General features: G+C 43.3%; 1 protein-coding gene across 1 annotated transcript; it reads right to left on the bottom strand.

Moving 5' to 3' along the window:
- Positions 1 to 4,846: 4,846 nt before the first annotated feature.
- On the bottom strand, positions 4,847 to 12,559 carry LOC109483526 (hemicentin-2-like). The gene is made up of 7 exons (XM_019786559.1): positions 12,508 to 12,559; positions 9,520 to 9,573; positions 9,185 to 9,398; positions 8,647 to 8,777; positions 7,947 to 8,240; positions 5,676 to 5,975; positions 4,847 to 5,385 (listed from the first exon to the last, which is right to left on the bottom strand). The coding sequence occupies exons 1-7, from the start codon at positions 12,557 to 12,559 to the stop codon at positions 4,976 to 4,978; spliced, it is 1,455 nt and encodes a 484-aa protein (XP_019642118.1). The 3' UTR covers positions 4,847 to 4,975.
- Between the last annotated feature and the right edge of the window lie 322 nt (positions 12,560 to 12,881).

Below are 12,881 nucleotides of genomic sequence, written 5' to 3'. Positions count from 1 at the left end.
CTCGCCCACTTGACATGATTCATAAGAGGCTACAAACCCTGATATATATTTTTAACCAGATGATGTACAGTTAGCTTTCTGCTATCTCATCATTATCGTTCACACATAAGCTCACTGGTGTCGGCAAGTTTCAAGTGCTTTGCCTCCTCCATGCAATTACTGTCTCATAGCTGTCACACATCTTCAGGTTCAGAATTGAAGGGTTTTAATATCGTCATGGTGGAAATCCGAGCAGTCTTCACGGAAGCTTTACTCCTGACAACCTATCCTTTCAACGTCGACTTGCTATTGAAGTACTCTCAAAGCAGAGGTTTTCTTCTTTGTCCTGGTATCTTTTTTACGCCAGCCTCGAGTGGCAAATGGTAAGTGTCTGGCCAATTTGATACTGTTTTTGCAGCCACCAAAAGATCTGGTTTCAGAGTGCTATTGAGGTTTATTTGAACGCTAGCACCGGAAACATCAATGTACGGATCAATCTGCCACATCATGAAAGCTGAAGATTCGAAAAATTTATATTTCTCATACTTTTATTCCGTATCTGGTAATTCCATCTGCCGTCTTCGGAGCACACAATAATGTCGCTACCCCCGCTACACTAGCTGCGTGCTATATTATGGCGTTTATAAAACTTTATTCAGAACGCCATGGATACATATGGATATTTCATACGATGCCACCATACCATATGTGCACAATAGTTAATAATACAGACTTATGCTGCATTGTAAACCCTACGTTTAGAACACAGCTGGAGGACTTATTTTGCTTTTAGCTTCCTGTAAATGTTGTACACAGGGGCTACAAGCAAAACAGCTTCAAAGCTGTGACTTCTTTTTATTGTAGTCTTCTGTAAAGCTTGTACATAGAAGGCTACGAGCAAAACAAGCATCACCTCCATCCGAGTTGCTGCTGAGCTCAACCGAAACCCTTGTACTGTTTGCCATATGATGGATGTGTGTTGGTGAATCGCTCCCAGCTGCCTCGGCCTTTCTTTGATGTACATGTGGCCGCCTGGTGCGGGCATTGCCCCTTCCTCCCGCTGGAAATGAACCCACATTTAAACAACGATTCTCCGCCCGCCTGAAGTCACGAGATAAGTACTGACAGCGCCTGTCTTGCCATCAAACTAATTGCTTGTGAACAAATCGTCCTAACAGGGGAGTGGATGGGAGTGCGTCCAGCCCATGATGAAAATCTTTAATTTACAAACAAGAGATAACGGTCTCCTCAGAGTGCATGTAGATTGCTTTCGTTTTGAGAAAGGTTTAATGTCAAGGTTTTCAACCAATATGCCTTTCTTTTCCCATAATAGGTTTATTTTTCATACCTGTCAGACTTAGCGTGTCTTAAGAGCGCCCACCATCTGTACTGAAATTTAGCGTCTTTTTGACATGTTGATGAAGCACAATCTGCTGTTACAGGTTGCAGGCAGCCGCATCGCTCACAACGTTGTCTCGGTGGTTTAAATAATTTACTTGCATCGTGTACGAAGTTATATAATGCCTTATCACTGTGTTAACATTCCCTATGTACCATGGATAACATGTGCCGCGGGTACCTAAAACTGGCGCCATCGCAGCCCTAACGAAGTTGTGAATTTCCTTCAGGTTAGGTTACGTCTCAATTGGGACCTCCTGCCCTTCCGGCGCTGTAATGAACGCGGTGTCGTCTCCGTTTGCAGTTTTTATCTCCCCCTAACGCGTCCACAAAGCCCCGCTCGTAAATACTTAATGTGGAAAGCGAGCTGTATAATACGTGACTTCATTTTTACTGCAGCAAAGTTCACGGTTTAATGCAAAAGCTCGGGGGAAGAAATGCTTTCAGCTACAGATCAGGTCGGCACCATTGTGTATCCGCCATGCAGACTGTCAAAGTGTTATATCAGGCTCTGTCATTTTACATTACATATCTAATAAACGCCATAGTTTATCTGTATCCTTCTTTCAGTCACGCAGTCACGCTTGACAGATAAAACGTTGGAGTTGGTCTAGTAGGAATTCCAGTTTCCAAGGCAGGTTCGGTATGTTTTAGAGTTGACCATTGATTTCCATTACATTGATTGGCTTGAAGGTACCGACTAATTGCCAGCATTTACTGCCCGACCACCATTAGATAACGCCGCCTGACAAGGAAGCAATTAGCCAGCGCGAGCTGTTTGCCCAAAGTTCCTTTGTGTCCGTCGAACAGAAATTGGAATTGGATGGGAAGGAGTTACGTTCACTTCCTGGAAGCCCTCCTTGTACATGTGAATATGACGTAATCCTAGCTGGCAATGCCAGTGGGCTTTATAGAACACCCAACTTGAATCACGCAAAAATATGCTCTCAAATAAAAGGACTTCCAATTTTCATAAAACGGATCACAAGAATTATCATCTGGATAAAGAGGAGGCCGTGTGTACACCACAAAACGTTTGGTACTAACTTTGGTTTGAGAACAGCTTTGGTGCAGGTTTTAGCCAATAACCATATTAGCTCTAGACAGCTTCAGAAAGATAAGTTTTCTTAAATCTCTCCTCTTAGAATAGAAACTCTCAAAGAAACGACGTCACTACGATTCATCTTGTAAGGCTTTAGAAATTCTTTTGTTCGCATTTAGTCAATGACCATATCAGCTCCAGGCAGATTTAGACAGATAGGTTCTCTTGGATTGTCCCTCTGAGAATAGAAAATATCTAAGTAACGTCACTACGACTCATCCGGTAAGGCTTTAGAAATTCTTTTGTACGCATTTGCCATATCCATATCAACTCCAGACAGCTCCAGGCAGATTTAGACAGATAGGTTCTCTTAGATTTTCCCTCTGAGAGTAGAAAAAAATTTGTGCCGTCACTACGACTCCTCCGGTAAGCCTTTAGAAATCCTTTTGTTCGCATTTGCGTCAGCGTCGCACGCAAAAGCAGACACTGCGGCCATAAAAGATCCTCCTTGCTTTCAGAGGGACTATACAATGCGTTTCACTCCGATTGGGATGTTTACAACTGTGCATTACGAAATTGGTTCAGACTTTATATCCTCATTAATCGTGTCCAGGGTCTGTACCGTTATCTCATCACATAAAGTTTCATGCTGAACGCTTTAAGAGGTTTTATTAGTCCAGATGTTGTTCGAACAGTAGACGATTTAGTAGACATACAAGTTTGACATTTATTTATACTATTAGGTGACAGTAGTATTTCATATTTGGCGATTAAACAAGTTGCTCGATCATCTTAAAACACCCCGGTAAGTATCTGGGAATTTAGACTACTGGTATTCTTTGATAGGGTAATGACCACAGTGCTGAGAGTAATGTCGCTTGGTCATGAGATATGGCATGAACCACGGGAGTTCAAGGTTTCAATTGTAAAGAATATGGCGTCTCTATGTTTTATGTGGAAGGTATTAACTGTCGTGGCCACTAATAAAGGTTGCTCACAACTGACACAGAAACGATGCCATAAAGCATATGGCTGTATTAAGATGTAATATAATACAAGAATTGGTGTGATTTTTAAAGGAGTATACTAATAAATACTGGTGAACTATGCCCATGAATTTCTGTAGAGACACCATATTCTTTGACACAATGGCTTAGGGACCATTCATGAAAACTGATGCCATACTTTGTCTTTTTTGTTTAGTTAAAGTAAAACAACATTCAGTCAACATGTACTAAACAATGTTCCTTCTATTTATTGAAAATCGTGAAAAATATCTACAATCAAAAATTCCATATTATATACATCCACGAACAGACTGATTCAGATCTAGCATAATCAACCATTAGACGTGGCCAGCCATTAAATGGATGTACAGCGTTTGCTTTCACATTGTAGATGCTGAGATGTCCCGAAGGCGGATTATATTTTCTTCTTCGTAGTAGTTCAATTTACATTCAGTAAAGCAACACATTTCCATATCACCAATTCCACAACTTCAGCTGACTTTTTAAAATCCTTGACCCTGAAGTCGAAAATGACGTTGATCCTCCCGGCACGACGGCGGGGAATGAAAAGAAATTCGACTGATGGAATTTGAAAGCCGCTATAATTGTTGCCTGCCACACCTTCCGCGTCCCGACAACTAAATGCCAACGGCCTCAAACTTTCCTCAGACGCTGAATTAGGGCATCGACGCCGCTTTACTAAAATTAATGAGACGGATTTTCGGAAGATATTTTAGCCATTCTTCTCTATTACCAAGTAGGTTTTCCATGACCCTCTAAAAATCCCCCTTTCGGTAATTCCCAAGCCTTCATTTCTCTCATGTAATGTTTGCGGAGTTATAAATGTCAAGGTGGATGAAAAGACAAGGACATGAGCCTGGTTGTCCATCATCCAATATCAACTGATGCTGCCGAATCTCGGATTCTATTAAAACCATTCCCCGTTCATTACGTCGTCTCACGATGCCATTTCGCAGTAATGATCATCAGGCTCCCTTATAAGGAGACTATCCCGCGGTGAAGCCTGCGATTTCCCGCGAGAACAACACATTTGGTGCTGGTACACGGCAGCTTTAGGAGAACATCACCAACCATTGATAACAGGGGAGACTGGAGCTGGATGGATGAGATATGTCCCGGTAGCTGTCTTCTTCAATCATTTTCTCCATCCTATTGGAATGAATGCTTTCTGCGTAAGCCCCAGATACCATCGCCATGGGATCTGTTTGTATCTTTGCAATATCAGAAGAGCGCCGTCGCATGACATTGGAGTGGAAAGTATGAAATATCTAGCGCCCCATGTCGATGTTATCCGACCATCTGCCGGAACAGACGTCACCCTTGCTTCCTCCTTTCTCCTCAATATCTCACCACGTTTCCTGTTCACGTCTATTCTGAGACACGTTAGTGTGTCCGTGTATTGTGAGCAGACGCAACCTTTTGCATTAGTTGATCCAGCTCAATTACTGTGCAAGGCCCCAAACTTGATATACTGGTTGCCATCCACACGATCGGCAGCCGTCCGCGATGTGTTAATAGAGTTGGTACTTCAAGTAATACTGTGGTCGGTTAACGATTCGCAGCAGGGAAGAACTTGAATCAAATCCTCGCTGCCATCCGGAATGTCACACATCTTATTCTGACTTCTTCTTCTCTCGGCGTGGTGTATTCCAGTCCGAGCAATGACGGCCTTGCCGCTACTCTCCTGGACATACAGTATCTGTTCACCGTCCTTTGGCAGGCCAAGCTTCTCCTTTTCAATAAAGTTGTTCTCCAGGCGTTTCGGCACCGGATCGCTGACAGAAAAGACGTGGTCGTCCGATCTCCCCGCGTCGATCTTCGCCCTCTTTGTAAAGACCAGCGCCACCAGCAGGATAATGAGCAGGATGGTCGCCCCGCCGGCCGCCCCTCCCAAGATGGCGGTCCACTCTGTCTCGTCACCTTGTCCCATCTGAGCTGCTGGAGAGGCAAAAATGGCAAAACTGTAGCAATCATCCACAAATGGAAATTTAGTGAAAGTTCCTCAATATTTGCATGCGTTGAGTACGGCTAAAGCAGTAGAATCTGCTTGTATAAACAAGCAGATTCTGCGATGGCGAGACAGTATCCAGACGAGTGTCTTCGGTGGGCAATGGACAATCCTGTGGCCAATGGATACTGTCTTGCTACCGTAGGATCTACTTGGAGATTACTAGAGCAGATGATTCGATGTGAATAGAATATTGTGTTTGGATTACTACATGGCATACCGGTTGTAGCTGGGGAACTATCCTCAATGACGATCACAGGCACAATCTTTCTGTCCGGCTTCCCAAGAGTGTTTGACGCTGTGCAGACGTAATGGTCACTGTCTTTCACGTTCAGATCAGGCAGAACCAGTAGAGATCCAGCAGTCCCGTGGTACATCGCGGCTGACAGAATGTCGTCACTTCCGTCTTTCTGCCAGTAAACTTCCGGTGTAGGGTTTCCATCTGCAGTGCACCAGAGTAAGGCAGTTCCTCCTGCTTTCACTTTGACAGGGCCTGTCACGTTCACTATTGCTGCCGGATCTGGAAGAGATTTAAGATATTGAAGAAAATTGCTTTCTAACTAACTTAATTAAGGAGTGCAAGCCATAACCAATGAGAGCAATGCATCATAGATGATAGCGTCTGCAATAAATTTTCGTGAATGCCGTGTATATGTACAATATTCTAGATAGTACAAGGAAGGATTAAACTGATATAACTAATATTATAGATTCTCAATTCCAAAGGGCATACAGTGTTATATGCTGACAGTATGTATATATATATATATATATTGCCTTTTCAATTTCATGCCTTATCCTTAAGTCCGAATGTAGTTCTGCCGTAGAAAATCCGGAATTGACATTTTATTTTGTGGTCTTTTACTACTTTGACTGCTTTCCTCTTTGTGTGCCCTTTCTCGTGGTCATGGTTGCCAGGACTAATAGAATACCCGTCCTGACACCCACGATTCAAACTCCACCCACAGTCATGTTTCAGTTGCTGCCTTTTATGAGATCCCAGCGACATTGTGACCTCTGTCTGTGCTCACAGCACTTCCTCTGAGTCATTGCAGTCTCTCAACGTTTAAGAGATAGAATTGATCCCGTGTCAATTAGTTATGTTGTGCAACAAAGGCTTTATTTCTTGACTAAACTTTCGCAATTAGGATGTTAAGTTTTATCTTAAGTTTGTGCCTTTGTTACTGTGTTAAGTAGTTGATGCCATACACTGTACCGTGTACTTATCGTGCATTTAAGTTTAAATGTTTTTATTCTGTCAATAATACCGTCGTACTTTCACAAACATTTCCCTTTGCTGGTGACCTAAACGTTTCGCTGTCAAAACGTTATGCCCAACCATACTGAAATGTACCCAGCCACACTATGACCTCTCTCTGCTCTCACTACACTTCTCCTGAGTCAGTACTCTTCTCTCAACTTTAAAGGCGGCGCTTGACATAGAAACAATTCCATGTTAAAATATGTTGTACAGCTTTACTTGTCATCAAACCTTTTCCTTTCTTTTATGAAAAAGAAACTGTTCCAAACGATAGGAACATTATTCGCCAGATTTTTTCTTTCATTATCAACTTATTACACATTCTTATTTAAAAGGTTATGTCCTGGAACCATACCCAAACTTACCCTCCAACATGGCCGCAAAATGAAGGTTAAATTTTACTGCTTATCTCTAGACCCAGAGAGAGTCATTGCAGGGGGAGTTAAACTGTGGTATAAAATCAAATCCAATTATATGCTGCACAGGTATGAAAATACCAATCTCAGCAAAAGCGCTAGTAACCTCCCCTCGTGCAAATAATGTCTCATAAAACCAGATTTAGTACACATGGAGGACAGGTTAAAGAATATGAGGGGAAACACTGGATGGTTTAAGCTGTGCAGACAAATTAGTGAGCTTACAGCAAAGTGCACTTTGTTGTCATAACACCGCTTCACCTTCCTTAGGGAGCTTTATTCCTTAACCCAGGGCTCCTACCTTAATTTTGGTACATTCCCAACTTTGATTTGAGAGCGAATATAGGAACTATGCAAATGTTTGCAATTTCGATGGCACATTTAATTTGGTAAATTGAAGGATGTGACCTATTTGCGGATGCAGGCTTGGAAGTTGTTGAGTTTACAGTTATGCCTCTAATCTCTTCTCGTGCTTTTATAATGAAGCGACGGTACCGTTAGTGGGATTTATAATCATTATAAGCAACCACTGATTAAAACTGAATCGTGTATACATCATTATAGTGTTATGTGTCTATGGCTACAGCATACGCAATATTTTGGAACCTTGCATGTCTCTGAAGTTGTTTTGAAACAACAGAATTCTGTGGGGAGGTATATATTTTGTCTGACCCATATCTCTTCCGTGCCTGATGACTTCAATGAAAAGCGGCCTGCAGGCGGATTTCAGCCTCACATAAATAGCAAAGGCTCATAAGGATGAGCATAGTGTAAGTTCCTTTTAGGTAATTGAATATCACAAAACACCACTCACAAACGACCACCAAGCTGAGACTGTCAGTCTGTGAGCTGCGGCCCTGTTGAGCGACACACGTGTAGTTCCCACTGTCAGCCTTCCCAACACTAGTCATCGTCAGGGATGACCTGTACACGTCCTGGGCGTCGATGACGAGCTGGACAGCGGCCGGGGGAAGAGACTGTCCGTCCCGCAGCCAGAAGATGCTGGGATCCGTGGAGCTGGTCTTCTCCACGGTACAGTTGAGGATGACGCTGGAGTGGAGGGACACGCGGAGGGGACTCTGGAGGCCTACTGTTACCATGGGTGGCGCTGTGAATATTAGAATAGAACATCTTATAGCTGTCAACAGCAATCAAGAAAGCGATATTCAGCAACACGGCCGAGCAACACACTTTTTTCATAATACTCATTCAACAAGGGACTAACATGATATCATAGGGCATGATATCAGAGGTAACAACATGATATCAGAGGGCAGAGTGAACAACAACGATATCAATAGGGTTATTGAAGTGGAATTTTCTTGGCCAACATTTCGGTACTCCTCAGATACCTATTTCAGGACCTGAAAGACATCCGCACTGATTCTTGCAGCAGGATAGTGCTTCAGTCAGTTCAGTGCTGCATTGTGATTTAGGAACCCCATTTTCAATTGCTACGACTTACCAACCTGATGTAGCTATTCATGGCTATCTTTTTTACTGTTAATACCTACCTAGTACGTCCAGATAGACGTAATGCTCCTGCTGCCCGACCGCGTCCACAAGAACAGTCATGACGTACTGACCCTCGTCCTTAACCGTCACGTTCATGATGGTCAGCGATCCGTTCTTGTTGAGCAAAGCCCTGGGACAGAGGAGATTTTTCAATGGACGTGTATATAGAGTCATATGGGAAGTATCTTTATATCAGCAAGTATTATTACCCCAGCTGCTGTCTTTACCTACATAGGCCTACTGCCCATCCTTGGGCATATACCACGGACTAGCTATAGGTCCCTCCCTCTGGTGCGGTCCTGGGTCCTCTCAACAAGTTGCTGTCTTTGCTAATGCCAAAATTGATAGATGTGACGTTGGTGTTAATATCTGCCTATTCTGTAAATCGGAGCTAGAGTAGGATGGATACCAGGTTAGGATGGTTGTCAGTTAGTAATATTTACTATTTCAATGTTTCTTACAAACAATTACGGCCTTTTTCGTTACTAAGTGACAATAGATTAACATCTAGAAAGTAGCTTGCACGTTGTTTGTTACCTGTCTTTAAGCGGGCCCAGCGACAAAGAGTTCCTACTGGAAACAGAGTACAGGAACACGGGAGTCCGGGTTCCCTCGATCCGCTCGTCCATCTTGTTCCACGTCAGGGCGATGACGTGTTCGTGCTGGTTGTACGTGGCGGGCAAGGTCACCGTCTCACCGGGGGTCACCTGGATCGTCAGTGACACCGGCAGGCCTTTGTTGCAAACAACCTCTGGAAAATAACAAATTAAGAAAAATCTCGTGAATGAAGCATCCACGAACTCGTTGCAATAGCCGTCGGCTGCCTGTATGTTCATGTTTATTGTACGTGGCGGGCAGGGTTACTGTCTCACCAGGCGTCACCTGGATAGTCAGGGACACTGGCTGGCCTTTGTTGCAAACGACCTCTGGAAAATGACAAATTAAGAAAAATCTGTGAATGAAGCATCCACGAATCCATTGCAATAGCCGTCAGCTAGTTGGGTAGCCCTGCCTGAATGTTGGTTATACGTGCCTCTGGAAAGTTACAAATGGTTCGAAATCTGCTACATGAAGCATTCATGAACCCATTTTTTAACTAAAAGTGCATCGTAATATACCCAGAGTCTTTTACCTGTTATCTTTCTTAGCTTTGCACATTTCTCTGCCAGTTCGTAATTAGACAATTTGTAGGTAATCAGGTAAACAATGTTGACCCTTAGTTGACCTTTGCCGTGGTTCAAACCACCTGATTACCTTAAAAACATCGCATGCTGTCTGTTGGTACTACTTGCATCGCGTCCTTTTGTAGTGTATCTATGTTGTTAATAGGTTCATGAAAGTGACTAGAATGACCTGAAATTTGACGGAAATCAATAGAGTTCTTTATAATTGATAGCTTTGCCCCAAGGTATGCCACTTCAATCTGAATAAGCCTCGTATCTGCAGCACTAAGACTAACAATTTCATTAGGAAAGGAATAACGAAGACCACAAGACGGAGTTGATATTTGGACTCAGACGCTGTCTAGACGCCGAAGTCTGTTGCTGCAGGCAAGGATTCAAACTTCTACCTTCAGATCGTACGTGATAATACTACACAATGTTCAACTTGTTATCAGTTGAAAGCCCTTACCACCGCAAGGGAAAGACTCAACAAACTTTCTTGCAACAGGCAACAAGGGAAATGTAAAAGTTTTTTTTCCTTGGGGCAGGCCGTGTCATCCAGTGTGCACCGGGAAATAGGTTCTGCATTAGTATCACAAACGCGAGGCTGAAATACTCTGTGTGGTCACGCATGTAATGGGGAAATCAAAGCCCAACGCTAATACAGCTCCCCGGAGGGCTCAATTGCCCAATAAAAGGTGAGGTGTGAATGGAATTTATCCGTTTTGCAGTTAACATTGCGGATGACGTAGGCGGTGGTTATGTTCCCCAGGCTGTGATACGTGTTCCGGTTGGACAGTTCTGAGGGGGCTAACCACAGATAGAACTGCACGGAGGCGTGAGATGTGGGGTATGGAATTAGGTGCTGAGGTTAGCCTCACTCTACCAGGCTTCAGAAGCAGCTGGCAAGAGTAGAAATTGGCCACCAAATAAACAGAGAACATGCCAGAGGAGTTGGTCTGCTAAAGTAGTGCATAATAGTTTGTGAACGGCAAACTCTACTGTAACAACTTTATTTAGTGGACCAATTTCTCTGAATTTCTATTGGTCTATTTGGCAAATTTCTTCTCTTTCCGGCCACGCCTGAAGATAGGAAGAGGCTACTTAATAAATCAGCCATCCTTACTTGTAGCTTGAATGGGAGCTAGAAAGAAGTCAAAAGAACATCCTTAGATGCCCTCATTGGTTGACTCGCGGCTTCCTTTCGCTGTTCATTCATTCATCCCTCTGTATACATGTATCTCGTCCTCTCTCTGTGTCTCTGTCTCTTTCTAATTCTGTCTATCTATGTGTATATCTAGAGCAGGAGTCCATAGAAATGAATTGATTAATTGAAGACAAAGACCATTTGTCTTGCCCCGTAGTTCCGTTCGATGATCAACTTATGTCCAGCGGAAATGAATAGGCGGCCATGCCTGGCCGGTATTAGCGTGATGGATGAACTTGACTCCATAGTCGGAAATGGGGACCATTTTGGAGAGCCGATAGCGGTTTGGTACACATGCCGGAGCTGTAATCTGTCTCAGTTAAGGCATTGGAAACAGTTCATTCTTTTTCTACATGTCCAGACGGGGTCATTGATTATTTTCTAGCCGTGGAAAACTTTTAATCTGTGATAGCTTTGTGTTTTTGCCAAACTGTGTTTCTGTTGTTCAGTATCATTAAAATGTGTACTTTAAAGTTCATCAATCAAAGCACTTTTATAACCAAGTGCATGTTTCAGAAAGAGTCATTGAAAAGTCCTGCAGGATGTGTTTAGAATGCGCAATGAGCGTGAAATGGTTCGGCTGGTCAGAGTAGTGTGAATTTGCCCTTGCTCCACGCTGCACTTGGGACTTCAGTTCTAACGTACGAAAGGTCAGAGCAACAGCTGTCGGTGATATAACGTGATTTCCTGCGCACTCCGAGTGGGTGGAAACGGCCCCCTCGGTCCTCTGACAGCGCTGCAGCATTAGGGCTGCTCCCTTCTACCGCAGTAAACACATCGATTTTCACAGGAAACTTATGTGTTTTCCAGTTCCTTCCCAACTGTGCTATACTAAATAACGTTTGTTTTATGTTCTTTCCAAACTTCTCCTAATCTTTTTGAGTACACCTACTTTTTGTTATTGCTGCTTTGCTGGTTCCACACACCTTCGGTTCTTAAGTGCTTTAGTCAGGGAGGAGGAGATGGATTCTTGTGTCAAATGTGTCTTCGGTAAAAACGAATTAAGAGATCAGTTTAAAGTGTATTACTGTAATGTAATATTTCATCTAAATCCGCCAAAATCTTGGTAAGCAATGATAGTAAATCAACAGGTATCATTAAGTCATAATGGGAGCTGTAGGATCACGCTGGTAATGATCATAGCACTTTCCACTAAGGTACGCCATAGTGTTACTGTGGCCGGCAGATCATTTGCCGCTTAGAAAATCTACCCGTTCATGAGTTTGAAAACACATTACACTTTATCTTAGCAAGCTCGGACAACATTAAATGGTAGGCTTGCTTGAGGTGTGTGTTTTCGGTGCACCAGGGCTATCAATGAATACTTGTGTTTACCAATCATTCAGGAGATGGTGCCAAGTATTCACAGATGCTTGCAGCTACATATATGCTCACCAAGATAAAGCGCCATGCCATCCCAGAGTTACTACTATCAGGGAAAAGAACTTCAGGGGCAAAGAACTTGCCAAAGTATGCACATTTCGTCCTACCTGTCGTAAAAGCTAGAATGACAGCCAGCGCTGCGCACGTAGACCACGGCATCGCCACCTCTCTTCAGGCCGGTTGAGTCAGGTTGATTTTTTCAGTTTGACAAGTTGCTGCGTCGACGTGCTTTGCTCTGCGTCTCGGGAAATCCTTCATGCGTCGTTGCAGAGATTCACTGGGCGTAGATCAAAGATGATGAAAGACAGAGCTGTGGCCATCTGGAAAACACAAGCGGAGAAGTCTACATAAATCATCTTCATCAGCCACTGAGCACTGATACGAAAAGCGGAAATGAGAGTATCTAACTATCGTGTAAAGAGATGCATCAGACTGTAAGTAGGTTAATTGTTATGCGATGTCAGAGGGCAGAAACGATGCC

This window comes from Branchiostoma belcheri, unplaced genomic scaffold (genome assembly GCF_001625305.1).
Source record: "Branchiostoma belcheri isolate BF01 breed outbred unplaced genomic scaffold, Haploidv18h27 scaffold65, whole genome shotgun sequence".
Classification (NCBI taxonomy): domain Eukaryota; kingdom Metazoa; phylum Chordata; class Leptocardii; order Amphioxiformes; family Branchiostomatidae; genus Branchiostoma; species Branchiostoma belcheri.
The sequence above is the reverse complement of the archived record's forward strand: the minus strand, read 5'-3'. Positions and strand labels throughout refer to the sequence as shown.

Coding starts and splice junctions, on each gene's coding strand:
- LOC109483526 (XM_019786559.1), bottom strand. CDS start 12,559: ATGCCGTGGTCTACGTGCGCAGCGCTGGCTGTCATTCTAGCTTTTACG. Junction 8,778..9,184: donor CTGGGCCCGCTTAAAGACAG/GTAACAAACAAC, acceptor CCTCTGTCCCAG/GGCTTTGCTCAACAAGAACG. Junction 8,241..8,646: donor CGTCTATCTGGACGTACTAG/GTAGGTATTAAC, acceptor TAATATTCACAG/CGCCACCCATGGTAACAGTA.